The sequence below is a fragment of the Callorhinus ursinus genome, unplaced genomic scaffold (genome assembly GCF_003265705.2).
Source record: "Callorhinus ursinus isolate GAN/ISIS: 27379988/994484 unplaced genomic scaffold, GSC_fseal_2.0 scaffold14, whole genome shotgun sequence".
NCBI classification, from domain to species: domain Eukaryota; kingdom Metazoa; phylum Chordata; class Mammalia; order Carnivora; family Otariidae; genus Callorhinus; species Callorhinus ursinus.
The window spans coordinates 45,760,817-45,788,312 of NW_027397076.1; the positions used below are offsets into that span (position 1 = coordinate 45,760,817).

A 27,496-nucleotide genomic window follows, 5' to 3' on the forward strand; every position below is an offset into this window, starting at 1 on the left:
GGGTGGGATTTCGGTACCTACGATTCTCTTCTCGTTCTCCTTAAGCCCCAAACGCAGTGAGGGGGTAATAGGAAAGAGCAGACTCCCCCTCCCCCACCTTCCAATCCCCAGTCCTGCAACTGGAGGGAGCGGCTAGACGGGCTTCCTCCGGGGACTCTCCCGACCCCCTCTGAAGTGTGTGGGCATCCCCTCCCCCACTCTCCCCTGGTTATTTTGGAGTCTGGGCTGCCAGCCGCTGGCCCCGGGTTTCCACGTGCCTCCTCCCTCCCCCTGCCCACGCGCCCCGTGACGCACATCCTCCGCCCACGCAGCCTCTGTTCCAGGCGCCCCCCTCCCTCCCACCCGGGCCCCTTTGGGGCGGCGCTGAGCCCCCGGGTCCGGAGGGAGAGGCAGGCCCGGGAAAGAGGGCGGAGTAGCGAGTGAAGCCAGCGAGGGGTAACCAACTTGGGTCCCAGCCCGGGAAAGCGGACGAGGGAGGAGCCGATTCTGGGTCCTCCACTCTTCGGTTCTGGGGCGGGTATTAGGCCAGAGGAGGACGAAGGGAGACCAGTCCCAAGGCTTGGGCTAGCCCAGTTCCCTAGGGGAGTCAGGAGGGGGTCGGTCTCCCTGGGTGCGAACCTGTGTGGGAGAGTGAAACTCCCGAGTGTTTGTGGCTTTGTTTTTCAGGGTTGTCGTGAGGTTCAAATGAGAAGATGTATATGAAAACTCTGAGAAGTGCCAAGCAAATTTAAGACGGTATTGCTAGTTTGTGCTTCTGTATCCTGAGATAATGTATTTATATGTTTCTTTACATTGACTTGTGTATCTGTCTGTCTCTCTCTAGGTTTGTATGTGAGCCCCTATGTGTGGATTTAAAAATATATACATTTAAGAAATCATTGACTTGTGAAGCCCCGCAAGAGGCCCAGAGCGCCCCCGCAGCCGGAGCTGCTGAGATGTCTGTTCTTCGCTTCCCTCCTACTCCTACCACCCCCAACTCCCCTCCTACTCCCTTCCGTTGAGAACTAGGAATTTCCAGCCTTCTGCAATTGGAGAGAGACAAAGAGACGGAGACTATGAGAAGCTATAGAAAAACAAAGACAAAAGGCAGGTGGTGGGGGGGGATGATAAAAAAAAAAAAAGGTGTAGCACAAATACAAAAATCTTATTTCTTCTCTCTTTCTCCGTGAGCCTCATTCTCCTCAGTGTGGATCAGGACCACTTCCCTACCTGACTCACCTGCTTCCTCCTCCCCCATCTGAGTGTTCTCAGATTACGCAGAGCAGAGAAGCGGATCCCATTTAATCAAGGATTAATTTATTGTCTAACCCGGTCTCTTCCAGGAAGGGAAACAGTATCCCCAGTCCCAATTTTCCAAGAACAGGGGAAAAGAGTGTGAAGAAGTGGGTGGAAGAGGAGTGAGGAAATTGCTAACCAGAAGGATTGTCATTCTTGGGCACGTGTAGATTTTCATCTAGCAGATTGCGCTGCTCACATTCCTCTCCCCTACGTTTTTTACCAGGCCAAATCCAGTTCACTCAGCAAGGTCTGGCGCAAATGTCACCTTCCTGCACCCCCTCCCCAGGCAGAATTAATTCCCTCCATCCCTCAGAGGTCTCATGGCTCTTTGTACACCTTTCAGTTATAGTTGCTTGTTTCTCCTTCAGCCCAGGATTTCTCCAGGGTAGGTCAGCTATCTGGTGGGCCCTCTGAAATGAATGCATTGATGATATTTCCAGGTTTGAGCAATCTTGAAAAGGGTGATTGACACATTTTACTTCAAAAGGGGCCAAACCCGGGCAAAACTGTTAAGTGGAGAGGTCTCCTTTCTTAAAGTTTCCAGTGAGTGTCACAAGTCTGGCTCCTTGGTCTTTGAGAATGTCCACTGTTGTGGGGCACACACGGCTGGCTCAGTCAGTAGAGCATGTGACTCTTGATCTTGGGGCGGTGAGCTCCAGCACCACAGTGGGCGTAGAGTTTACTTAAATAAAAATAAAATGTCCAGTGTTCTGATAAATTAATTCATACCCAGATGGGAAATGTAGAAGACTGAAGTCCTTGCAGGTAACAGAAAAACATGAATATAAAATAATGATCCTCACTTTTTTTCTCTTTGTAACATGTTACAATTGTGGTCCAAGGAGTGTTGTCCTTCAGTTTAGTCCAAGAGATGCTTCGCCCAGCCAAAACAAATAATCCTAATCTCTGCCTTTAAGGAGGTAGGGAGATAATGCAACAATAGGGGGCGCCTGGGTGGCTCAGTCGGTTAAGCGTCTGCATTCGGCTCAGGTCCTGTTCCCGGGGTCGTGGGATTGAATCCTGAATTGGGTTCCCTGCTCAGCAGGGAGCCTGCTTCTCCATCTGCTTGCTGCTCCCCCTGCTTGTGTTCCCTCTCTCTCTGTCAAGTAAATAAATAAATTTAAAAAAAAAATTCCAACATATTGTTCCCTTTTATAAAATACACTAAACGTGAATTATTAGAAAAGTAAAATAAATCCATATTTTTACTAGATTCAATAAATATAAAAATTCTCTTTCGAACTGGGAGAAAAGTTTCTAAATGTTTACACTTAATTTCTGAAATGCTTTCATTGCAGATTGGTAACAAACTTTGAACAGCACAGTTGTAGTTAGTTTCTTTACATCTGTGTTTTAGATCATACTAAGGACCCTGGGCTTCATCACTGGAGATACTAGGGAATCAAAGACTTTGAAATATGGGAGTGACACAGGCAGATCTGCATTTAGGAGTAGTGTGGTTGAAGGGTTTTATGGTTGCAAAAACAACAGGGAAGCCAGCTTGAAGGAAACTAAAGTGGTCCAAGTGAGAGGTGGGAGGGTGTATTCAAGTAGCCAAAATAGCTGGGCTTCTAGCTTGGGTGACCAAATAGGTGGAATGGAGTATCTTCATCAAATATTTATTGTGTGCAATCCTTTTCCTAAACCAAAAAAAAAAAAAAAGTATGAAAACCAAAACTTTTTATTAATTCATTTGACATCACAACCTAATCCGACCTGAACTATTTGTGGCAGACCTCCTAAACTTGTATGAAGTTATTTATAGTTTCATCTGTCCCATTTTTGTTTATCCCAGTGTGAATATTTATGTCTCAATGGAGAAAAATTAATTTGTTTGATTACAGGGTGCTGTCCTAGGCCCCATTGGGATTGTTGCTTTATATGTTGTATATGCACCATATTACTTTTCTAGAATCCAAAAATATTCTAAAACACATTTACTATCCAGATTTCCCACCCCATTTACTCAACTGTCTTGGCCTGAGTTTTTGGCTATTTGCATACATCAGATCCACCTGCAGATAATGAATATTCATTGCATTGTGTGCTATAGACTCTGAAGATGATTCTTTTTTTAAAGATTATTTATTTACCTATTTATTTTTAAAGATTTTATTTTATTCATTTGAGAGAGAGAGGGACAGAGGGAGCACAAGCAGGGGGAGAGGCAGGGAGAGAGGGAGATACAGACCCCCCGAGGAGCTGGGAGCCCGATGTGGGGCTTGATCCCAGGACCCTGGGACCCATTGGAGCCACCTAGGTGCTCCTTAAGATTTTATTTTTAATGGGGCGACTGGGTGCCTCAGTCGTTAAGCATCTGCCTTCAGCTCAGGTCATGAACCCAGGGTCCTGGCATCGAGCCCCACATTGGGCTCCCTGCTGGCGGGAAGCCTGCTTCTCCCTCTCCCACTCCCCCTGCTTGTATTCTCTCTCGCGCTGTGTCGCTCTCTGTCAAATAAATAAAATCTTTAAAAAAAGATTTTATTTTTAAGTAATCTCTACATCCAATGTGGGACTCAAATTTACTGCCCCAAGATCAACAGTCGCATCCTCTACTGACTGAGCCAGACTGGCAGCCCCTGAAGATGATTCTTAAAGTGTTTTGAGCAGTGTCCTCATGATTAAAATAAGGCTAAAAACTTCTTGTGTGACTACCTTGAAGGGACAGAACTTTTTTGGGTGGTAAGGTGGAATGCGTTTGTAGACAATACAGTCTCATTACTATATATCTCCTTTGCACATGTCAAAAGTCAGTAGTCGGTGATCTGGAATTAGTTCCCAAATCTGAAATTAGTTCCTCTGTTCTCTGGCCTTTATTCAAAACCAAAGAGTGAGCTCTGAATGGTGACAATTTGGGGGCTGGTAGAAAATGAAGGGGTGTGTGTATGTGTGTGTGTGCATGTGTGTGTATACAAGTTTATTTTTTAAAAACCTTTGGATTTACAGAAAAATTGAGAAGATAGCATGGAGAGTTCCCCTATACCCTATATCCAGTTTCTACCATTGTTGCCTTACATCAGTATGGTGCATTTGCCACCATTAATGGACTGGTATCCACATGTTGTTATTAATGAAAAGTCAACAGTTTATTCAGATTTTCTGAGTTTTTACCTAATATATATATTTTTTCTATTCCAGGATCCCATTCATGATACCATATTACATTTAGTTCTTGTGTCACCTTAGGCTCTTCTTGGCTGTTCTAGGTTCTTGGTCTTTCCTTGTTTTTGACGACCTTGATAATTTTGAGGAGTAGTAGTCAGGTATTTTGTAGTTTGGCCCTCTATTGGAATTTATTTAATTTTTTTTCTCATGATTAGGTTAGTTTTATGGGTTTGGGGGAGGAAAACAACAGACATAAAATGCTACTTTCATTGCATGACATCAAGCATACATAGTATCAATGTGATTTATTACTGTTGATATTGACCTCTCCAGGTCAGCCAAGGAAATGTGTGTGAGACACAGGATGATACTGCAGCATGGGTAGCCTAGACTTTTCTTTTTGAGGATGAAATTTCTTCTCCTGCGCATAGCTCAGACCCATTTTGACTCTTTAAAAATACCTTGTTTTGAAAGCTTGAAACTTCCTCAGCAGTAACCTTTCCTGAATTTCCTCTCAATTCACTGGGCTCCACGATCTCTAGTGCTCCTACCCACCACTATCAGATCCTCTAAAAAAATAAGATGCTTCAATTTCTACTAACATTAACTGGACACCTGTTTATGTGCCAGGCACTCTTCTAGGTCCTCACTGTGTGAAATCATTTAATGGGAAGCAGCCTGATGCATAGAAAGAACTCGGGCTTTTGGGTAAGAGTTGGGTTGAAACTGCAGCCCAGCCCAATTAACTATGCGATCTTGGGCAGATTCTTTGTCTTAGCCTCGGCTTCTTAAATGGAGATATTCGTCTCACAAGATGCTATAAGGAATAAAAAACTTTCTCCTAATCCTCACATTCATTTCACTTCCAACCCTCCCATCCCCATGGGTACCTGGCTGGATCAGTCTAAAGACCATGTGACTCTTGATCTCAGGGTCGAGTTCAAGCCCCACCTCGACTGTAGAGATTAAAAAATAAAATAAAATTTAAAAAAAGAAATGAAATAAAATAAAAAATTACCCCCCAAAACCCTATGCCTACATTTTTATTTTATTTTTAAAAATTTATTATTTTTTTAGTAATCACTACACCTAATGTGGGGCTCGAAATTACGACCCCGAAATCAAGAGGTGCGGAACCAGCCAGGCACCACCCTAGGCCTACATTTTTAAATGCTAATGTTTATTCCCATAAAATACACAATTTTTTGTGTGTGATTTGTTTTAAATCATATAGGACTTTGGAGGACACGTCTTAAGAAAAATTTTCCCGTCAGGGACTTCTTATAAAGAGGTCTCAAGGGTAAGTCTCCCATAACAAGAAGATCGTGGTAAAAAGGAAAGAGAACAGAAGAAACTTCAGACAATTTCGATGGAAATAATCAAATTTGGTCAAGGAGGCCTCACCCATTCTGATTTTCTATTGGCTAAGCTTACCATCAATCTCACCAGTTGTAAATAAACTGGAGACGGAAGCATGTTGTTAAGGGGTGGGATCTTCCTGTCGCCATTGCTAAGGTGGAGGGTTCGTTTTCTCATAGGCTGGAAGCTGCTTTTCCCGCCCCCTCGCAGCAGTTGCTAAGAGGCGGGATTATAGAGTTCGTAAAGGACTGAGTACTCGAAGCTCCACCCATCCGATTGGCTGGTAGGGGGCAGGTCTTGCAGTGGATAGGCTGCTGGCCCTGCCTGTGCCGGTTAGTTGCTGGGGAGAGGCACGTGAAGAGGAGGCGGCGTGAGGCGACCACGGCGGGAGGAATGAAAGTGGCGGTCTCACCGGCAGTTGGTGTCGGGCCCTGGGGCTGGGGGGCTGGAGGGCGTGGGGGCGGCGGGGTAGTGCGGCTGCTCCTGATCCTCTCCGGCTGCTTGGCCTGCGGCTCAGGTACCGCCGGGGCAGCGGGTGCCGAGGGGGTTATATTTAGAAAAGTGGGGAGTGTCTCCAGGGTGCGGACCGTTTTACTGCGGTGGGGTGCGGACGTGGTGCGGAAAAAGCAGCTTCGTCGTCGGCACTGAGGGGTTAAGGCCCTGGGGCGGCTTCGGGGAACTACTAGAGTGGGGAGGAGCCTGGAGTCTTTTGGCAGAGACTGGAAGGGAGGCCTGGACTGGGTGAGATGCGGTCCTGGGGGCTGCGTCGCGCTGCGTGGGCCTCCCTGGTTTTCCTGCTTAAAAGTGAGGGGACCCGAGTACCATTGCTGGCAGGCAGAGGTGCAACGGGAATGGGGGCATCACATTCATTGAGCAAATTATCAACGCCTTCTGAGCGTATGCTCTGTCCAGACTCAGGGTACAGGTGTGGCTGAACGGATCATTTTAATTCACTGAAATGGAGTGATTTCTATCTAATGTTTTCTGTCCTTGTAAGATCCTGGCGCCATTAAACTCGTTTCCAAAACAAGCAAACAAACCACCACCACCACCAAAAAACACCGTTCAGTATCAGATAGGTTTCTTTCGGAAATTTATTCATTTCTCAAGCAAACTGCTGTCTACCTATTGCTGGATAATTGGCTTTGGACTGAAACGAAACTGTTTCCCTTTAACGCTCTAACTCATAAAACCTAGAATGTTTCTAAAAAACCTCCTACCCTCTTATCAAACGCACAAGAGAAAAATAAGTGAGGTTTCCAAGTTCCACTGGAGACAGTTTGAAACATGGAGTTGAGGATAATCATATCTTGGAAACACAGTATGCTCTCACCTCCCCCATCCTTTGCTGCCTATCTCATGCTGTCACTTAAGATTATCCTTAGCTGCAGCTTTAAGGTTGTCTCAGGAGCCATAGAGCTAGTTCCAAAGTGTAGCGTCCTCCTGCAATATTTTTTTTTTGTTGGGGGGGGGAGGTAGTAGATATCAAGAAGGCACTTTTTCAGAGTAATATTGAAGGGCTACTTATGATCTGAATGAACTTGGGCCAGATGGTTGGTTAACCTCTAAAATGGGGTAGTCGATTGTGGGGATGAAAGAGAAAATATATGCAAAAATGTCTCTACCTGGTCAGTGCCCAATCAGCAGACACTTGAAGTTTCTTTTATGAGAGGAACAGGGATTTCTTAGCTTGGAGAAGGGTAAACTTGGGATGATATTCTGTGTGACCTGGTAGATCGTGTGGGTGGCAGCTACAAAGAGACAATCATGTAGTAGAGAAGAACTTTCTAAAAGCCAGAGTTCCTAAAGATAAAATGCAGTACTTCAAAAGGTAGGTAGTTTTTTTCTCTCTCTTTTTAAAAAGATTTTATTTATTTATTTGACAGAGAGAGAAGGAGCACAAGCAGGCAAAGCGGCAGGCAGAGGAAGAGGGAGAAGCAGACTCCTCACTGAGCAGGGAGCCCAGTGGGGCTGGATCCCAGGACCCCAGGATCATGACCTGAGCTGAACATAGATGCTTAACCGACTGAGCCACCCAGACGCCCCTGGAATTTTTATGTACTTTAAAAATCAATTTGGGGGCGCCTGGGTGGCTCAGTCGGAAAAATCAATTTGTATGAACTTTTTACTACATTAAGGATATATATTTTTTGTAATCTATTTATTGAAAAATTTTCTTTAATTTGTTTACCCTCTTTCACCTTTTTTTAAAAATATTTATTTGAGAGAGAGAGAGAGCCAGAGAGAGCACGTGTGTGGGGAGGGGCAGAGGGAAAGGGAGCTGCAGACTCTCCAATGAGCAGGGAGCCCCAATGACACCCAGCTGACTGAGCTGATTTGACGCTGCTGAGCTGACTCGGGCTTGATCCAGGACTCTGGGATCATGACCTGAGCCCAAGGCAGACACTTTTTTTCTCTTTCTCGAAGGCAGACGCTTTACTGACTGAGCCACCCAGGCACCCTTACCTTATTTCTTTTTATTGAAGTATAGTTGACATACAATGTTATTATTTTCAGGAATATAACATAGTAATTGACTAATATATTACACAGTGCTCACAATAAGTGCAGTTCCTTTTTGCCTTTTTATTTTTTTTAATTTTTATTATTTTTTAAAGATTTTATTTAGGGGGGAGAGAGAGAGCACGAGGGGGGAGGGGCAGAGGGGGAGGGAGAAAGAATCCAAAGCAAACTCCACACTGAGTGCGAGCCCCAAGCAGGGCTTGATCCCACCACCACAAGATTACAATCACGCCCTGAGCCAAAACCACGAGTCAGTCGCTCAACTGGCTGAGCCACCCAGGCACCTTCCCTTTAACCTTTTTAAATAGATTTATATTTTTATGTAGTCAATTTTATTCTCTAGAGTTATTTCCATTGCTTTGTGCTTAGAGAGCCCTCAAAAATTGAATTTATATCATTTTTATGTTACTCTTTAATTATTTTACTTTTTAATCTATAATTACTGTTAGCACTTGGTGTAAGGTGAGGATCTAGATAGGTTTTATTTTCCAAATAACCAGTCAGTTGTCCCAGCATCCCACTGAATGATCCTTTGCTTTGTGCACTGTTTAAGATGCTATTTTTTTTTAAAGATTGTATTTATTTGAGAGAGAGAGCAGAAGCAGGGGGAGCAGCAGGCAGGGGAGAGGGAGAAGCAGGCTCATGTGGGGCTCGATCCCAGGACCCTGGGATTATGACCCGAACCGAAGGCAGACGCTTAACGACTGAGCCACCCAGGCACCCCTAAGATGCTATTTTTTAAGAAGGCTTTTAAGTATGAGCTGTTACCACTTGAAAGAAATGAACAGGGCGCCTGGGTGGCTCAGTTGGTTAAGCGACTGCCTTCGGCTCAGGTCATGATCCTGGAGTCCCGGGATTGAGTCCCACATCAGGCTCCCTGCTCAGCGGGGAGTCTGCTTCTCCCTCTGACCCTCCCCCCTCTCATGCTCTGTCTCTCTCTCATTCTCGCTCTCAAATAAATAAATAAATAAAATCTTTAAAAAAAAATGAACAGAGGCTATTTAAGGTTGTTTTTCATGACTTTTTAGGGTCTGTTCCTGTCCTCACATATTATGAGTCATTTTCATTGATTCTACCGGTAGATGTTACCAGTGCTGTTGATTAGTTTGTAATGACTGTAAACAAGTATGAAGCTATTAACCTTTGAATAACTGCTTTATGGGTAAATGTGATAAGCAAGTTATGATTCACTACATTCCATGAAGGCATTTTACAAGAATCTTTGGGCTCAGAAGGCGTTTTCTTGAACGTTTAATCCATTCTGCTTTTTAACATGCTGGCTAACTTACTTTTGGTGGGAGAGGAAGACAGGTGGTGTATATCCTTTTGCTACAGGAAGCACAGAATTTTAAGGGGGCATTTTGACAACTTGTATAGTTTAAGGTTGTTTGGTTTAGTTCTATGTTGCTAACAGTTTAAGCTAGAGCTGGAGTGTTGATTGTTTCACAGATTATCCCTTTTGACTGGTGTATTTTACCTCTCAATGACTTTCCAAAGATGTGGCTAGCCAAAGTGCTGATTTCCATAGGAGGTTGCTATTAAGGATATTTCTTTCTTTCTTTCTTTCTTTCTTTCTTTCTTTCTTTCTTTCTTTCTTTCTTTCTTTTTTTTTTTTTCCTTCCTTTCCTTCCTTTCCTTTCTTTTCAATTCTTTCAATTCTTTCAGTTCTTTCCCTAGAATGTTATATAACTTGGGAAAACGAAGAACTAGATTTTAAAAGATGTTGCTTATTATAGAGTTGTTTTATTTCTTTAAGAAAATGGCATCAGAAAATTTTAAATTTAGTTTCAAAACACTGATGCCTTTCTTGGCATTAAGTTTTTCAAATGCCCTGTGCTATTGACATTATTTGTATCTTACCATCTTCTTGAAAATAATAGTGGGTTAAAAAGGTGTAGTTTTCTATTACTTGGTGCTGTGGGAGAGAAGGGGTTACCAAGTGTGACTCTTGTTTTTGTTTTTTATTGGACAGGTGTATGTTTTTACTTTGGGTTTGTACACAGATTGGATATTCTTTTAAGGAAGTGATAGATTCTTGTACAACATCTTTTTTTTTTTAATACTTCCCAATGTTTTTGCATACCTCAATGAATTTGTCAATATAGTAGTTTTAGCATGCCCATAACCTTATTCTCTTATACTCTCCAGAAGTAAATAAACTTTTTTTTTAAGAAGTTCTATTTATTTAAATAATCTCTATACCCAACATGGGACTTGAACTCACAACCCTGAGATCAAGATTCAAATGCTCTTCCCACTGAGCCAGCCAGGTGCTCCAAGAAAATAAACCCTTGAAACATATTTATGAGTGGATATTCTATCAGTACATTTGTGGGCTTGCTAGTGAGACCTTTTAAAAAGGTTTCATTTTATGAAAGGTCAGGAGGAAATCCTAATTACTACTGGGCTAAACCCTAGTGAGAAGCTGATAGATGGGGTTCAGGGCATGCTCCTCAAAATACAGCATCTTGGCATATTGAATATTTTAAGCTGAGGGAGTTTAAGAAAACAGCAGAAACAGGAAGGTCTCTCTCATCTCCCCACCTCACGCTTTTTCTCTGAAACAGGCCATAAAAACCTGTGAGAGGTGTCCTCCCTCCCCATACCTGAGGAAATGCAGGTAACGGGACAGTGAGAGGAATCCAAGCAAACAGGCCTTTCTCAGTTTTCCTCAGCTTACTACCATTACTATATACTCTTTACCCTATCATATTCCTCCGCAAGTGTCTACTCTTCATGAAAGGTAGCATAAAGGACATAGGTCTAACTATTTCTTTGGGTCTGCATTTCCTTATGAAGGCTTTCGTGTCACGTAAAACTTTGTGGAATAAATGTATGCTTTTGTGTTGTTAATCTATCTTTGTCAGTTTAAATTTTCAGACCTAGCCAGGGACCCTAAGAGGATCAAAGAAAACTTTTTCTTCCCCTACAATATGAAGACTGGATTTCCTTTCCTTTCCTTTTCTTTTTGCTCTTTTTTTTAAAGATTTTATTTATTTATTTGAGAGAGAGCGCCAGAGAGAGCATGAGTGGGGGGAGGGGCAGAGGGAGAGGGACAAGCAGACTCCCCGCTGAGCAGGGAGCCCACACTGGGCCCCATCCCAGAACCCCGGGATCATGACCTGAGCTGAAGGCAGATGCTTAACCAACTGAGCCACCCAGGCTCCCTAAGACTGAATTTTCTTGAGAATTGAGATATAATTAATGTATAATAAAATTTCACCCTTTCAGTGGTTTTTAGTATATTCACCAGGTTGTGCATCCATCACCATTGACTAATTTCAGAGTATTTTTATCACTCCAGAATGAAGCCTCATGCATCTTAGCAGTCACTCCCCATTCACTTCTCCTTCCAGCCCCTGCAAACCACTAAAATCTACTTTCTGTCTCTGGATTTGCCTATTCTGGACATTTCGTATAAGTGGAATCATTCGATATGTGGTCTTTTTGGTCTGGCTTCTTTCATTCAGAATAATATTTTCAAGGTTCATCTGCATTGTAGTATGTATTAGTACTTCTTTTTATAGTTGAACAATATTCCACTGTATAGATGGATATATCACATTTTGTTTTATCCATCGATTCATCAGTTGGTGGTCATTTGGGTTGTTTCCACTTTTTAGTTATTGTGGATATTGCTGTTGTGAACATTCATGTACAAGTTTTTGGGTGAGCTTGTGTTTCGTTTTCTTGGGTATGTACGTAGGAGTGGAATTGCTGGGTCATATGGTAACTCTATGTTTAACTTTTTGAGAAACTGCCAAAGAGGCTGTGCCAATTTACATCCCCAGCAGCACTGTATGAGGGTTCTAGTTTCTCATATCCTGGCCACCTCTTGTTATTGTCCTCTTTTTGATTTTAGCTTTCCTAATGAATGTAAAGTGGTATTTCATTGTGGTTTTGATTTGTATTTCCCTGATGACTAATGATGTTGAGCATCTTTTCATGTGTCTCTTGGCTACTTGTGTATCTTCTTTGGAGAAATGTCTATTAAGATCCTTTGCCTATTTTTACAATTGGGTTATTTCTCTTTTTATGGTTGAGTTGTAGTTCTTTATATATTCTGGATAGTAGCCCCTTATCAGATACATGATTTACAAATATTTTTTCCCATTTTGTGCATTGTCTGTTTACTTTCTTGATAAGGTCCTTTGAAACACAAGTTTTAAATTCTTATGAACTCTGATTCATCTGTTTTTTCTTTGGTTGCTTATGCTTTTGTGTCATATCTAAGAAACCATTGCCTAATCCATGGTCATGAAGATTCACACTTGTGTTTTCTTCTAAGAGTTTTGTAGCTTTTGCTCTTATGTTTAGGTTTAAGGCAGCAATTAACTTCAAAATTAGTCTTAGCTTCACCAAAGCCATTTTGGACTGGCAAGTATCCTTGCCTTTATCATGTGTGTAACTTTGGTTTTTTAAGGTTTGGTTGAGGTTTTTGTGTTTTGGGTTTTGTTGTATTTAGTTTACTTACTGTTATTTAGTTTATTTTTAGTTTATTTAGTTTAAATCTACCTATCTTTGTACCTAGACTAGAGTGATAACCAAATTTCCACTTAGAGTACACTTAATAAGTTGGTAAGTACAATATAGAACTCAAGGAAAAAGTTATTTAACTGTTTTGTGGTAAAAAAGGTAGCTTGTCCAAACTTGGGTGGGAAGGTACAAGAGAGTGGTCACTTTTAAGCCTTGAGTTGGCTGAGATTGAATACAGACTTCTGAATGGAGAATCTTCTGTCTTGGCAAAATCAAAGGGAGGGCATATATTAGTTGACTGCTCTTAAAACTTGAAACAAAACAGCTGCAAAAACAACTTTGTGATCTGTTAGTATCTTCTTAAAGTCCTGTATATACAAAAACAGTGCCAAGTCTGTTCATCCTACTAAGGAAAAGGATAGAGGAAATAAATAGATGGGGTTACTTGAGCTATGCCTTTATAAGGGAAGCAGGACCTGGGTGTGAATCTCAGTTAAATTATTCACGAGCTGTGTGACTTCGAGTAAATTGTTTAATCCTTCTTAAACATCAGGTTTGTTTTAAATTTGTGAAACAGGGATTATGAGAGTGCCTGCCTCATAGCATTGTTGGAGAGTTAAAATGAAAAAACAGCATACTGTCTTAATAAACACTTAATAGTAACTTTTATTATTACTTATTCTGGGTTAGTGCCTATAATATCTAAATAATTAAATTTGACAGAAATAAGACTGCCTTATTTCTTCTCTCATTTCAGTTTCTTTCTCAGTCACTGACATGTTAACCCCAAGTTAAGAAAGTGGTCAGTGGTCAGTATTGTAATAGCACCGCATGGTAACCGGTGTTGGCTACACTGCTGAGCACAGCATAAGGGATAGACTTGTGGAATCACTGTGTTGTACACCTGATACTAATGTAACCTTGTGTGTCAACTATACTTCAGTTAAAAAAAGAAAACAAAAAAGTGGTCAGTTTAATTATTTTTTATGAAATGAATTGGTAGTTATTAACTTGTTCTGTAATACTCAATTCTTATTTCCTTTCTTTGCATAAAGCTGGAGTTGATGCAAACGTGGTCATGCTTCAGGAATCCAAAGTTTATAAGTTGAATCACAGGCAACAGTTCTGTTATAAAAATATGCTTATCCCAAAGTGGCATGATGTGTGGACACGGATACAGGTAATAATTTGGAGGCCCCTGGCTGGGGCAGCTTCTATGAATATCTTGTCTGTCTGTGATTAGTGAGTACTTTGACACGTTTTCCCCCTTCACACACAATTGGGAAAAAAAAGAACTGTTAACAACCTTGTTAGGGTTCAGATTATCCTAAATTGTGTTTTCATCAGTAAGCATTTATACTTAGTTTTCCTCTCTGTCTCTGTTCCCTTAAGTAGCTTATAATACTTGACCCTGAGGTAACCTTCCTTCCTCTTTTTCCCAAAGAAGCTTCCTTCTTGTCCTCTCTCCTTCTACATACGCACGGACACACACACATACATGCATGCACGTGCGCGTGCGCACACACACACACACACACACACACACAGGCATGCGTGTACGCCCCTCCCCCCCCGCCAAAGGCCTTATGCCTTCTTTGGCCTGGAAACTGTTGCGTTCCTGTCAGGATGTAAACTCTTTTGCCTGGCTGTTCCTATTCTGTTTTGATTCTACACGAAGTGTTTCATAAACCCTGTGCCTGAAGTTTTCCCTTGATAAAATGACTTTGGTTTCATTTATTTCACAACACTATTAAGCCACATGGCAAGTGAGGATGTCTGGCTGTAATAATGATTGAACAAAATGAGTCTTTTTGGAAATGCTGCGCCTGCTGTAGACATAGTTACTGATAAGAGCATTTGTTGTTCACATCAAAAACGTAAGGGTGGGCTTGTGGGTTTTAATTTTCTTTTTTTTATTGTCTGATATAAAGATCATGTTCCATCTGAGACACATTATAACCAACATTTACCCGTAATCAGTGATTGTGACAAAGGGTTGAACTTCTCAGCCTGTCATTATGGGAAACATTTTCAGTTTTCTGGGGCTATTTCTGCCTGGCAATTTTCTTAATATTCTAGAGCCTTATTTTGTATGATCTGTCATAAATAGCTACAGTGATAACTCTTTCACCTTGGAAGTGTTTTCTCCCCCCTGTGTTGTTCTGGCTTAATAGCAGATTCAGATCATGTTAACAACAAGACATTCTAACAGCTGCCTCTGTGTACTATGTACAGTGTTATTTGCCCAATTATGTTTGAGCCGTTGCATCTCTATATTTCTTATAAGCCTTGTGGAAAACTGGCACTATTGCTTATTTAGCTATTTAGTCTCACGGTTTTTTAAAACTGTATTTATGAAAATTTAAAATTCCTACTTCTTTCTCATCCTGATTTTACTTGTGTTACAGATCCGAGTAAATAGTTCCAAACTGGTACGAGTCACCCAGGTGGAGAATGAAGAGAAACTGAAGGAGTTAGAGCAGTTTAGTATCTGGAACTTTTTTTCCTCCTTTTTAAAAGAGAAATTGAATGACACCTATGTTAACGTGGGTCTATACAGCACAAAAACCTGCCTCAAAGTTGAGATTATAGAGGAAGACACCCAGTACGATATCATTGTGACCCGGAGTAAGTCTTAACCTCTGTTTTTCTGGTGGATTCTCTTGTGAAGAGGGACTGAGCTTTCGAGAGTGTAATTAGTGGTACAGAGAAGCTAGCCCAAGAAAACTCCCTTCTGGTTCTGATTATAGCCAGAGTACACCACTGCTCCAAACAGTTAAGAGAGTCTCTCTCCCACATGCAACCCTTTAGGCCTAGAGTGGAGACTTCACCTTAGGTCATTCGGAGTACCTCCTTACGTCGATCTGTGAAGACTGTGTCCTCATACTTCCAGGCCCTGAGCTGATACGCCTAGTGTTCTTTAGGGTAAGACACGTGCATTCCTGCCCTCTGGGCATTTGTAGACAAAGTTAGATGTCCTGAATATATAGACCTACATTTGAAAACCTGAGTGGTTAAATAATACAAACTGAAGAAAAGAAAAGTGGAACTGAATCTTAATACTTCACAAGTAAAGAAGATTTGTGGAACCAGAAGTAACTATGAAAATCACTGCAGTTTAAGGCTTATTCAGGGACACTGGGAGTCTTCCCTTTTCCGAATATGTTTGAGAAAGTTTCACAGAGGACTGGGATCGATATCCTGTTGAACTCTCTGACCTTTGGTCTCTCCTTGGTTCCTGCCTAGGGTTCTGGGATGTTGTGAATAGCAGAGACACTCCTGGGTTTTGCTACAAAATAGGTTGTGCCCTTCTAACTGTCTTATGGTTCCTCAGGTCTTTTTGGTTGTATAGAATTTGACTTTTTTTTTTTTTGGTGCTCCTTGTACATGTACTAATTCTTCTTGCTCCTATTCTGTTTGTGGACCTCCCCTAAACTCAGAGCTCTTGAATGTGAATGCTGTGGGAGTGTCTGGTATGCCAGAGGGGCCTCTACTTGGGCCCCCTGGTCCTGGGTGAGATGTGTTTGAGTGTAGGCTTTTCCAACACAGTGCTTGTGTAGCAGAAGGAAGTAGGTGGTGGTGTTGGGCAAGAAAAGCAGCCAGTTAGAGAACAACAGAGGGCCCAGACCCAAAGTTCTAGGCAAATCTGCTGAATCGGAACCTGTGAGTGACTTTTGCGGGAAAGCCGGAGTGGTAGAGACCCCTTGTGGGCGACTGCATGAAGTGCTGATGGCATTATGCTTGGCTCTCATCCAAAGCAAAGCCTAGTTTCTTTTAGCCTTAGCATAGTAACCAAAATAAAAATAAGATCTCTAGAAAAGTACAGGTTAGACAGAGACCTAATTATATTTTCTGTTTGGAAGGGTTCCCAGGCTTTGTGCGGAAATTACAATGCTGTTTAGGTAGGTTGTTTGCGTTTATAGTTAACCCTTGAATAGTACGGGGGTTGGGGTGCTGGCAGACTTACCCCTCCCCTTAGTGGAAGATCTGCATATAACTTTTTTTTTTTTAAAGATTTTATTTATTTATTTGACAGAGACACAACGAGAGAGGGAACACAAGCAGAGGGAGCAGGAGAGGGAGAAGCAGGCTTCCTGCAGAGCAGGGAGCCCGATGAGGGGCTCGATCCCAGGACCCTGGGATCATCACCCGAGCCAAAGGCAGACACTTAACGACTGAGCCACCCAGGCGCCCCAATCTGCATATAACTTTGACTCCCCACAATTTCGTTATTAATAGCCTGCTGTTGGCCGGAAGACTTACTGATAACATACACAGTCGATTAACATATTTTTTATGTTATACATTATTATGTGCTGTATTCTTACTATGAAGTAAGCTAGAGAAAAGAGAATGTTGCTAAAAAAACCATAGGAAAGAAAAATACATTTACAGTACTCTGATGTATTTGTCAGAAAACGTCTGTGTATAAGTGGCCCGTGCAAATTCAAACCCATCTTGTTCAAGGGTCAGTTGTATTTTATTAGCTGACCAGTAATGCCAGCATTGTCTTCTATTCTATAATGCTTTATACTGTTTGTTTTCCCTATCAAACAGAAGTCTTTATTTGTTTCAGGATTTGACCCCAAACTCTTCTTCATTTTCCTCCTTGGGCTTATGCTATTTTTTTGTGGAGATTTGCTGAGCAGGTAGGTTCCAAGGCTGGAGTGCAGAATGACAAGGCTTAGACCTACCCTGGTTGGCTTTTATCATAGAGAAAGTGCTGCCCTTCCCTTTTCCACGAGCTTTATGGCTAGGCCATTGCCTGCTTGGAAAAAAATTTTAAATACTTTAATACATGTTACAATTTTTGCTTTTTTCTTAAATTGAACAAGATTGGCAAGAATGAAATTCTCCTATTAAGTTGAGCCATCATGTGATGGGATTTAGCCAGTACATCACCACCCTTTCCACCATTCGAAATAACATGTTAAGTCCTCATTTTTACAGGGCCATGTGTTGGTGAATTTCATGCCATTCAGGGGTAAAAGAACAAACACCAACCACTTATTCATTTCCTGTTTTTAGGAACCTCCTAGCTAAGCTAGGTGAAACTGACATGTACAAATAAGAAGAAAACATAGATAACTAAACAAACATTGAACAAGCTAGAATCAACCTTAACTCTGTACACAAGTAAAAAGAATATTTGTGGAATAATGAATGAAAGCTACCCATTGGAATTTGAAGTTGGGCTGGAGTGAAATTGGTAGAAGCTGTTCCTTATTTTGGGGATCCCCAGAGAAACTCACAGTGAGGGAGGAATGCCTGGCAGGAAGAGTGTGGAGCAGGAGCTCTCTATTCTGGGCCCTGCATCTGGTTTATCTTTCTGGGTAATCAGTTTAGTTCCAGTTTCCAGTGTCCACTCAGGCAGTGTCCTTGCACCTTCCTTTTCCCCAGCAAAGCTGGGCAATTCCTCAGAGGAAAGATTCTCCTTAAAAACTGGGTTGGGATTGTGAAACTAAGCAGAGGTTTATTGCCGGCATATATTTGAGGGGCCTCACTGATACCAGTCCTCATAAGCCAGCAGCAATTACATTGTACCAGTCCCATCAGTGTTCAGACCTCAAGACTTAGACATATATACCTGCTCTAATCTGATACCCTTTTCTGTCTTTCGGCTGCGATAGTTGTTCTTGTTCGAACAATGCCATGTATGAAGACTACACACATAGTCATGAAGTAACGTTTCTCTCTGCAGAAGCCAAATCTTCTACTATTCCACTGGGATGAGTGTGGGAATTGCGGCCTCTCTACTAATCGTCATTTTCATACTGTCCAAGTTTATGCCCAAGGTAAGTAGCAGAATCCTCATCTGCAGTCAGGAGGAGCTTGGATAGTTGAGGGACTGTTTTCTTGGATAATCTTACAGCACTGAAAATTTGCATTGGTGGCTGATAAGTCAGTGTCCTTTTTCATTGACTTTTTCCTTGATTCAGAAAGGTACTTTCCATGATGAAACTTGGAGCCTGATTACATACAAACTCCTTCTCTTTATTTAAAATCCTATGCACAGTGGGGAATTAAAGTCTCCTTCCTGCTTGCTGATTACATAGTCAGGCTTTTAAGTTATTTAGCACCTCATTTTCCCAGTGGTCTTTGCACACTATACCATTTTAAATATATAGGATGTCTTCTTAAGGGATGTGGTTTTTGTGCATTTTTAGTAGGTTGAATTTTTTTAAAATCATAGTTCCATTTTGCTGCTTTTATGTATGGAAAGCCTGTTGTAACTTTTTGTTTTCACTTCTACTCTGTCTTAGAAAAGTCCCATTTACGTCATCCTGGTGGGAGGCTGGTCCTTTTCTCTGTACCTCATTCAGCTAGTTTTAAAAAATTTACAAGAGATCTGGAGGTGTTACTGGCAGTATCTTTTAAGTAAGTGTTGTCGGTTTTGCTTTCCTTTTTATATGTTTATAGGTTGTTTTAGTTCATTTGATCCTGAAAAGATGTTGCCTGCTTACAGTCCATGCCATTTTATTAATCTGTAAGAGTCATAGTTCTTACTTTATTTCTAACCCTGTACAGTTGTCACATTAAATGAAAATGGTGCTGCCAGGGAGAAGACTTTAATTGGTTGGTGTTTATAAGTACACTTTTCTTTACACAATAGGCATCTTTCTAAAAAGTTATAAATTGACTTTATTAATATAATCATATTTTAAATACACTTGAAGACCTTAAGAAGCAAAGGAGTCTGCAGTGAATTTTTCTATAAAGTGAAGATCCTTTGGTTATACAGTTGCTAATCCTTAATCTACCTTTTGAGAGGTGATTAATCTGGATTTTCATATATTAGGCTTTTTTAAACAATATTCTAGCATTGTTCAACATGTAGCTTTAATCCTCCATTTAAAACAGATAAATTTGGAAACAACAAAGGATAGAAACTTAAAGAAATAAATATATTTGAGTAATGAAAAAATTGTGAATAACTGGGTAAAGATCTTACCCATTTTCCTAGTTCAATGGGTGCCATATAGTGAATGCACTGCTGCTCCCCGCACAAATTATTTTTACCAGTTATAGATGAAAAAGAATGTTTTCTGATAACTCTTCTCTTAGGCTATGTCCTCACAGTTGGATTCATGAGTTTTGCAGTCTGTTACAAGTATGGGCCTTTGGAGAATGAACGAAGTATCAACCTGCTGACCTGGACCTTGCAGCTGATGGGCCTATTTTTCATGTATTCTGGTATCCAGATACCACATATTGCCCTTGCCATTATCATCATTGCACTGTGTACTAAGAACCTGGAGTACCCTATTCAGTGGCTGTACATCACCTACAGGTGACCGAAACGCAATATAACTTTGTATTGAAACACACCATTTGGGATGCTATAATCTGTTGCGGCAAAAGGGTCCAGAGGTGTTGACCCGGGAGCCTCTTTGTTCATGGAAATTGATCGTATTATATAGCTTCTGCTTTTGTTCCTTCCAGGTCTTTCTTTTTAGACTCTCTAAAGGCATTTTTATAATTTTATTCTAGTCATTTTATTTAAAATAAAAGCATCCAGTAAAGTGTCATGTGTTCCTGTTACCACTAGGTGGTGCAAAGTATACCACTTTTATACCACATGCCTCTGGGTCACCTGGTTCCAGATTATTTCATATTGGCTCTCAGATTGTTCTGGGAGTTCTAGTCTTAAGATGTAGCTCACAGCGTGTTATCATCTTGTATAGGAACATGGAACAGTCATAGATTCTGAGGTTGTCAGTGGTGGTTCTATTATACATAGTCAAGGTGATGCCTTCAGTTTGGGGAATCTCAAGTTAATGGACCACAATCTTATACCATCATTTTCTTGTCATTTTTCCACTTTCCAAATATCTTGTCTGTCATTTATTGGAAAATAAGTGAATTTATTCACATTAGTGAATACTATTGATTGTCATTCCTAGTCTAACATGTCAGGAGTATATTATAAGTAAAGATGTCTATAAAAGAAAGGTGGGGATGATGACTCTTAATGTCGAGCCTCTCTGCTGTATACTTGGCTCTCTGAAGGAAGCTAGAGAGCAGGCTGGATAGAAATTACTGATTAATGATTCATGATGTTATTTTGGTGAGCACAGAAAGATGTGTAAGGCAACAGAAAAGACTGTCCCCCCTCGTCTCCTGACAGAAGAAGAATATCGGATACAAGGAGAAGTGGAGACCCGAAAGGCTTTAGAGGAGCTTCGAGAATATTGTAACAGTCCAGACTGCTCTGCTTGGAAGACTGTTTCTCGAATCCAGTCTCCAAAGAGGTAAACTCTTGGCCAGCTATGCCAGGCATCTATCAGGGTATTGCGACCTTGAATTTTAACAGAGATCATACTTCTAGATAAACATTTTGTATTCATGGGGGCGCCTGGGTGGCTCAGTTGGTTAAGCGACTGCCTTTGGCTCAGGTCATGATCCTGGAGTCCTGGGAATGAGTCCCGCGTCAGGCTCCCTGCTCAGCAAGGAGCCTGCTTCTCCCTCTGACCCTCCCCCCTCTCATGTATTCTCGCTCTCTCAAATAAATAAATAAATCTTTAAAAAAAAAACATTTTGTATTCGTGGCTTTGTTTTCCTGTTCATGTAGGAGTAGTTGAGAAAAAGATACATATATCATACAAAAGATACATGTTAAGCATATCCTTAAGGAACCATCTACTCTAGATTTGATTGTAGCATTGAGAGAAGACTCCAGTACCATACTGTTTCCCCTGTGATAGTTTTACATTGCTCTCTGAGTGGTTTTTTTTTTTTGTGGGGTTGGGGGCAGTGTTCCCTTTTTATTTGGGAGCAACTGTACCAATGAGTATGTGAAGCTTCAATTTGGAATCCTGATGGCATAAAATTTATAGGGCCATAAACATGAATAAATGTGTAATGCTCCATAATCTTCTCTTATCAGGATTACAGATGACTAAAGGAACCTTAGTACTTTCCTCACTAAAAGGATAGGCTAGTGCTTATTAAGCAGGATAGGATTTCAGGGGATGTTGGCCTCTGACCCCAGCTTTCCTCTTTTCTTTATTTCTTGCTTTTAGTCTGCTTCCCTGCCGGAGTAAGGCCGACTCTGTAAAATTTGAGCTGTGAGTGTATCGAGGGTTTCACTTTGTTCTTATTTTGAAAGGAAACCAGAAAGGACAGAAGGCAGGTTCTTAATGAGTATCATTTTCTCTTTTCCAGATTTGCTGACTTTGTGGAAGGTTCTTCTCACCTCACACCAAATGAGGTTTCTGTCCATGAGCAGGAATATGGATTAGGGAGCATCATTACCGAGGATGAAATCTATGAGGAAACATCCACTGAAGAGGAGGACTCAGATTCTCGGTATCCTGCTATCACACAACAAATCACCTCCTAACTTAGGTGGTGGTCAGTCATTTTTACATGGACTGGCTTGGTAACCTCAATGGTCCATGTTGCATGTGTGCACCATTGCTTCTCAACTCCTTGAAACAGGGTGAGATAGTGCAGAAATTCTCCCACTGAAATTAGAGGCCTGAGTAGGCCTCCCTCTGGAAATGGTCTTGATGGTCTCTGTGGGATCCTTGAGGGAGAATGGGTGAAGTCGTGAATGCTTTCAATGCTTCCCCATGGGTTGTTGGCCCACCTATGTTTCAAAAACAAAAAACCGGATAGCCACAGCTAGCACAGTGTTCTAGCTCCTCTTAAAGATTGACTCGGTGGTGGTATTTCTGCCACCATAGCTGGCATCAAAAGTAAGAACTGTTACATGTGCAGTAACTCTTTCGGACCCTAGGCTGCATCTTCCAGAGAGAAATACACAAATCTGAGCCTCCTTCACTTCTGCTTTTCTTTCAGTGACTTTAGAATAATCCTTGTTTTAGCTGTTTTAAGAGGAAAATAGATTTTTATTTGTCTTGTTTTTTAAACAAATATATTTTTTTAAATATAACAAATTCATGTTCCAGAACCAGCAAGTGCTCCAGATTGACAAGCCCATAGGTCCCTACGTGTTTATTCATATGGATTATCCATTAAAGCCCCAGAATTATTGTGTTGGGCTTTGAATTAGTTCTCACACGTTTGTCTAAGTCTTGCTTGCTTTTAGAAACATGCCTGTGAACCCTTCTGTAATGAAGGTCTGTCAGGCTTTTTATTATATCCAACTTTTAATTCTATCTTAAGAAGACATTTGCCTTCTTCCCTTCCCATTCCTCCTCGCCCCCTTTTGCCCTTTTAGGAAGTGTCTATTTCCTTAACTGTGAAGTATGTACAATTTAGAGTTTGTTTCATTTCTTATGTTCTCTTCCCCTTTGTTTGTAGCATTATTCCTGCAAGTTGGGAGAAGTGATCATTTTTTAGAGAATTTGAATGCTTTTTACATATCCTCCATTTTTCCTGTCAGTGGGACACATATCTTTGAGTTGCTGTGGAATCAAGAACCTCGCTCCTTTTTCTTTATCTTCCTTTGTCTACCCATTCTACCTGTTCTTTTCAGCCTCTCCTTACCACCTGTACTCCCCCCCCCCCCCAATCTGGCTACTTTGTAAGCCCTGAGACTATCTGGGACGTTTCCTTGATACAACATAAAACTGTAGCTATGTAGCGGCCACAGCCCGCATTGCCACGAAATAGACCTCCAGGTCATCTTCATGCCTCGGGGTGTTCATTCACCTCTCAGGATCACAGTTTTCCGTGCATTTAGTACACTTATTTGCAGTTCCATTTCTGACCAGAGATTCATGCTGTCTTTTATTACAGTGGCATTAGTTCCAGATTCTTTTGCCATTGGAAAGTACCCTTATAAACCAGCAGTGTCATTTATGAGGGAGCAAATTCCCAAGTCTCTGTCATTTGCTTCATTCTGTCTTGGTGATCTTCACCCCCGTACCTTGGAAGAGGCTATAATGACTCAGCCAGGAATACAGGCACTGACGGCCGGAGCACAGTGTCAGGCTCACTGGTGTACCGTGATCATGGAGACGGCAGGTGATTTTTTTTAAAAAACCGTAATGACTCCTTCAGAGCAGCCACTTAGCAGATAATCTTGAAAGGCCCTGGGCTCATTGCCAACTTCCATAATGTCAGCTCTGAGACTCCCCTCCAGGTGGCCAGTTGATTATTACCACCAGTGTTTTCCACCACTTTAAACTGTCTAAAAGTGACAACTACCTCAGTTGGCAGCAAATACACATACAGTAGAAAATGAAAAAGCAGTATTTGGTCAGATGCTGTGGGTTAAAGTTGCAGGGCAAAGGAGCTTTATATTGGGAAACCTTTATGCCTTTGTAAATTATGTACATAGTCACATTTTATCCCTCTGCAGAGAACTGTTAGGACCTCTGGAATATATTATTTTTTTGCTTTATTTATAGAAATCAAGATCTAGCATATTTGAGGAGCAGTTAATTTGAAAAAATAATTCATCTGTATGAGTGGTCTCAGGATTACCCAGAGACTTTGGTGCCTTCCCCCAGAAAGCTCCTTTGGGAGGTGGTGGCTTGCCTCCAGGTGACTTTCCCTGCCCTGCCTCTTATCTTTATCTCGGTGAGAAAGCACTGTGAAGCAGGGAGAGAGTCTCCTCTTTTTTTGTTTTGTTAAACTCCTTGTGAAATCTCGTTTCCATCTCCAGACCACTTTTTTTTTTTTTTTTTTTACTGTGTTTGAACTTGGGGCGAGTAAGATCAAACTCTGTTTATTACTCCATGTCTGTAGCTGGAGACCTGAGCTGTAGGCAGTGGAGGTGACCATGGGTCCTGCAGCATGACAGCGTCTCTGAGACTGGGAAGGACGAGGGTGCCTTTGGTGTGCTGTGTGTCCTTGCTCTGCCTGCCTGTGTGGCCCTGCCCCAGAGGCTTCAGAGCCTCTATGTGCCCACAGATGGCTTGACTCCATAAGCCGCCTTTGGCAGCTGCTCTTGTCTCCCTCTTGGCCACTTAGTCTGCTGGCTCAGTCACTACTTGAAGCCCCCACTTAATTTTCTCTGGCAGTTACGGCTCTCACGATTCAGCATAGTCTCATCTCTCTCACTGATCTCATCAGAAAGGATTGAGGGGATAACCATGGAGTGAGCTGGACATCGGAGCCACGTCTGCTGCCATGTCAGCGTCTTGCTCGCAGATATCAAACTATAAATTGGCCCTAGGGTGCAGGGTCTCTTCAGCATTGGAAATCTATCACCTCTAACCTCTAATTGGTCTAAGTTATGTAGAGCATGACTGCCATTAATGGGAATATGAGAGCCAGCTGGCCTAAAACATTTCCTCTCCACTTTCCCACTCAGATTGCTTTCACGAGACCAGTGGAACCGATCACCAAAAATACGGACAGTTTAGCAACTTGGATGTCTTCTAATAGGAAAGTCTATCAGCCACTTCATCCCACCAAAACTAGTTTATTTTCTCCTCCCAGATTCAAGCCTTTTATGTCTGTTACAAAGGGGAGGGGTTGCTAATCATAGTCTTTGGGTCCCAGTGTTCTATTTTGTGCTGATACATCCCATTCAAGGCCTAGCCCTCTTCACTGATTGTGTTACTGTGTTCCCTTCAACCCAATTCCCACCTGGCATATACGTTAGAGATGAATGAAAGGACCCAAATAGGCCAGATAGTCCTCCCTGTCCCTGATATCCATAAAAAGCTTGGAAATGGATTATGCAATTGCCCTCAATCTTTTTGTTCCAGAAAAAAAGATGGGCTCAGATGGATGCCTGCATAAAAATGGTTCTTAGCTGTTTACTCATAACTTTTCTCTGAATTGAATAGTGAAAGTTGAAGTAGGAGGAAAGGAAATTAAATGTCCTTCTAGTATTCCTTTGGACTCAGGTCTGACATATGAGATAATAATCTATATTGAAATGCCAAGAACTTTATCTCAACCAAGGAGAGGACCGTTTGACAGATTTATTATGCCTTCATGTTACATAGACACTGAAGCCAAGTAATAAACATATAAAATAGCCATTTGCACAAGGCAAATGTACCTTGTTTATGTTTTGATGTAGCAGAAATTGATTATTATGTTTAGGGAAACCTATGCAGTTATGGTGATCCAGTGGTATCTCTTGGTAACTTAGCTTATGGACCTAGTTGCTGCTGAGTTGGATTCTAGATGGTTACTACCTTGAAAAGGGTGTTTGGTGCCTTATGTGATGGGAGCCAGTGCCTGCTAGGAATAAACAAAGCAGATTCATGTCCACATCAATACACAGCTTTAGTGGGGAGTGGGAATGGCACACACACAGCCTCCCCCAGATTTGGGACTTTGGGCTCCCCATCCCCTGCCAGTGTGTGTCATCTTCCTCTTCACACTCTTGACAGTAACTTGAAAATGGTGAATCATCTTCTCTGAACTTTACTACAGTATGGGTGGCATTTGCATCACGTTAGTATACTAGATAGCTCATAATGTGAGTATTAGAACTGTACAGCCTGCCATTGCCTCAGTTTCCCATATTTGTGGAATTGATGGTGAAATAGCAGGGCTAAGGAATTCCTGGGTAAGTTTTAGCCTGTGGGTAATGCCTTAGTGTTGTTTTAAAAGATTTGTCATTTATATTTAAAATAAATGTTCACAAATGTTTGAAAGGAACAAAACAATCAGGGATGGCTCTTTGCCATGGGTCTCATTTTCGCTCTTTTCTGTAAAAAAATAACAATGTCTTATTATATATTTTTTCATTTTTATTGTACAAGTTTGTAAGTAATCCCAATTTTAATAAAGTTTTATAGACTATATAGTGGTCTCTCTTAATGAACGTGTACTTTTCTTATTTGGATCTCTTGAGGCAATTAGCTTCTAAGTTTCATCTTTCTGATGAGATGGTGTTGCATGCCATCTATTTTCCTTTTTTTCTTAACCACCACTCCCCACCCTGGGTCTGCCTTGGTCTACTTCCATCCTTGGACTGGATGAAATGCTGGATCTTGAAGGGGTATTCTTGCAGGAGTCACAGGTTGTACGACCCTGCTGTCTCACAGGGAAAAAACGTATAGGCTGTTCCTAGTCCAGGGAGCTACTCCGATTGTGCTTTAGTTCTTCTTTTTTATTTATTTTTATTAGAGAGAGAGAAAGCATGAGCAGTGGGGAGGAGCATAGGGAGAGGGAGAATCTCCAGCAGACTCTCCGCTGAGTGCACAGCCCCACTCGGGGCTCGATCTCACAATCCTGAGATCATGACTTGAGCCGAAACCAAGAGTCGGACACTCAACTGACTGAGCAACCCCAGTCGCCCCTACTTCTTCCTTTCTAAAAAATATCTTTTGTTTCTCCACTGGGGTGAGGGGAAGACCTGTGGATCCAGCTGTGGGATGTCTGCCAAGAGCTTTGTGTTCGGAGAGAGGGGGCGGGGCTGTAGTGAGTATTAGGGGCCATGGAATAAAAACTTCAATTATGTGTAGGTCCGGTTTCTGCAGGAGGAGTCTGGTACCTTCCATTTTCTTTTATGTTTTAGCTATTTCCTTTGCTCTGGGGATCCGTTACAGCATTTGCATTAATTCTCTGCCTGTGTCCTCTCTTCTCAGTTATTTAGACTACATGGAAATCTATTGTCCATTTTTCATACAGTCTGTGAAATAGGAAGAATCAGGAGGAGATCATATGTAAATTTATGTAGATGAATGCACACTAATGGCATCTTTTCTCCTCTCCCTTCTGTAACTACTAGGTAAATAAAGAGATGGAGGTGATTATTAATCATTGAATTAATAAAAAAGCATTGCTAGGTATGAAACATCATAGGGTTTTAGTAAGGACAAAAAAAGATTAAGTGTGAAGAAGTTCTTCTCAAACTTGAACATGCGTAGGAATC

At 41.5% G+C, this 27,496-nt stretch overlaps 1 protein-coding gene and 1 long non-coding RNA gene across 4 annotated transcripts; both read left to right on the forward strand.

The window, feature by feature from the left end:
• Window positions 1-443: 443 nt before the first annotated feature.
• On the forward strand, window positions 444-1,156 carry LOC141374130 (uncharacterized). Its single transcript, XR_012380769.1, has 2 exons — window positions 444-735; window positions 824-1,156. It is a non-coding gene; the product is annotated as an uncharacterized lncRNA (long non-coding RNA).
• A 4,941-nt stretch (window positions 1,157-6,097) lies between these two features.
• On the forward strand, window positions 6,098-26,439 carry NEMP1 (nuclear envelope integral membrane protein 1). Of its 3 annotated transcripts, none has more exons than XM_025883308.2 (10): window positions 6,098-6,259; window positions 13,797-13,921; window positions 15,150-15,369; window positions 16,605-16,643; window positions 17,318-17,390; window positions 18,443-18,536; window positions 19,005-19,119; window positions 19,807-20,032; window positions 20,820-20,993; window positions 21,907-26,439. In XM_025883308.2, the coding sequence occupies exons 1-10, from the start codon at window positions 6,136-6,138 to the stop codon at window positions 22,082-22,084; spliced, it is 1,368 nt and encodes a 455-aa protein (XP_025739093.2). In that variant the 5' UTR covers window positions 6,098-6,135; the 3' UTR covers window positions 22,085-26,439. The 3 variants fall into 3 exon arrangements, with proteins under 3 accessions (XP_025739093.2, XP_073756904.1, XP_073756905.1); XM_073900804.1 differs by lacking the exon at window positions 6,098-6,259 and adding an exon at window positions 7,193-7,573; XM_073900803.1 differs by lacking the exon at window positions 16,605-16,643.
• The last annotated feature ends 1,057 nt before the right edge of the window (window positions 26,440-27,496 follow it).

Coding starts and splice junctions, on each gene's coding strand:
- NEMP1 (XM_025883308.2), top strand. CDS start 6,136: ATGAAAGTGGCGGTCTCACCGGCAGTTGGTGTCGGGCCCTGGGGCTGG. Junction 16,644..17,317: donor GAAATTACAATGCTGTTTAG/GTAGGTTGTTTG, acceptor TATTTGTTTCAG/GATTTGACCCCAAACTCTTC. Junction 20,033..20,819: donor TGGCTGTACATCACCTACAG/GTGACCGAAACG, acceptor TGGTGAGCACAG/AAAGATGTGTAAGGCAACAG.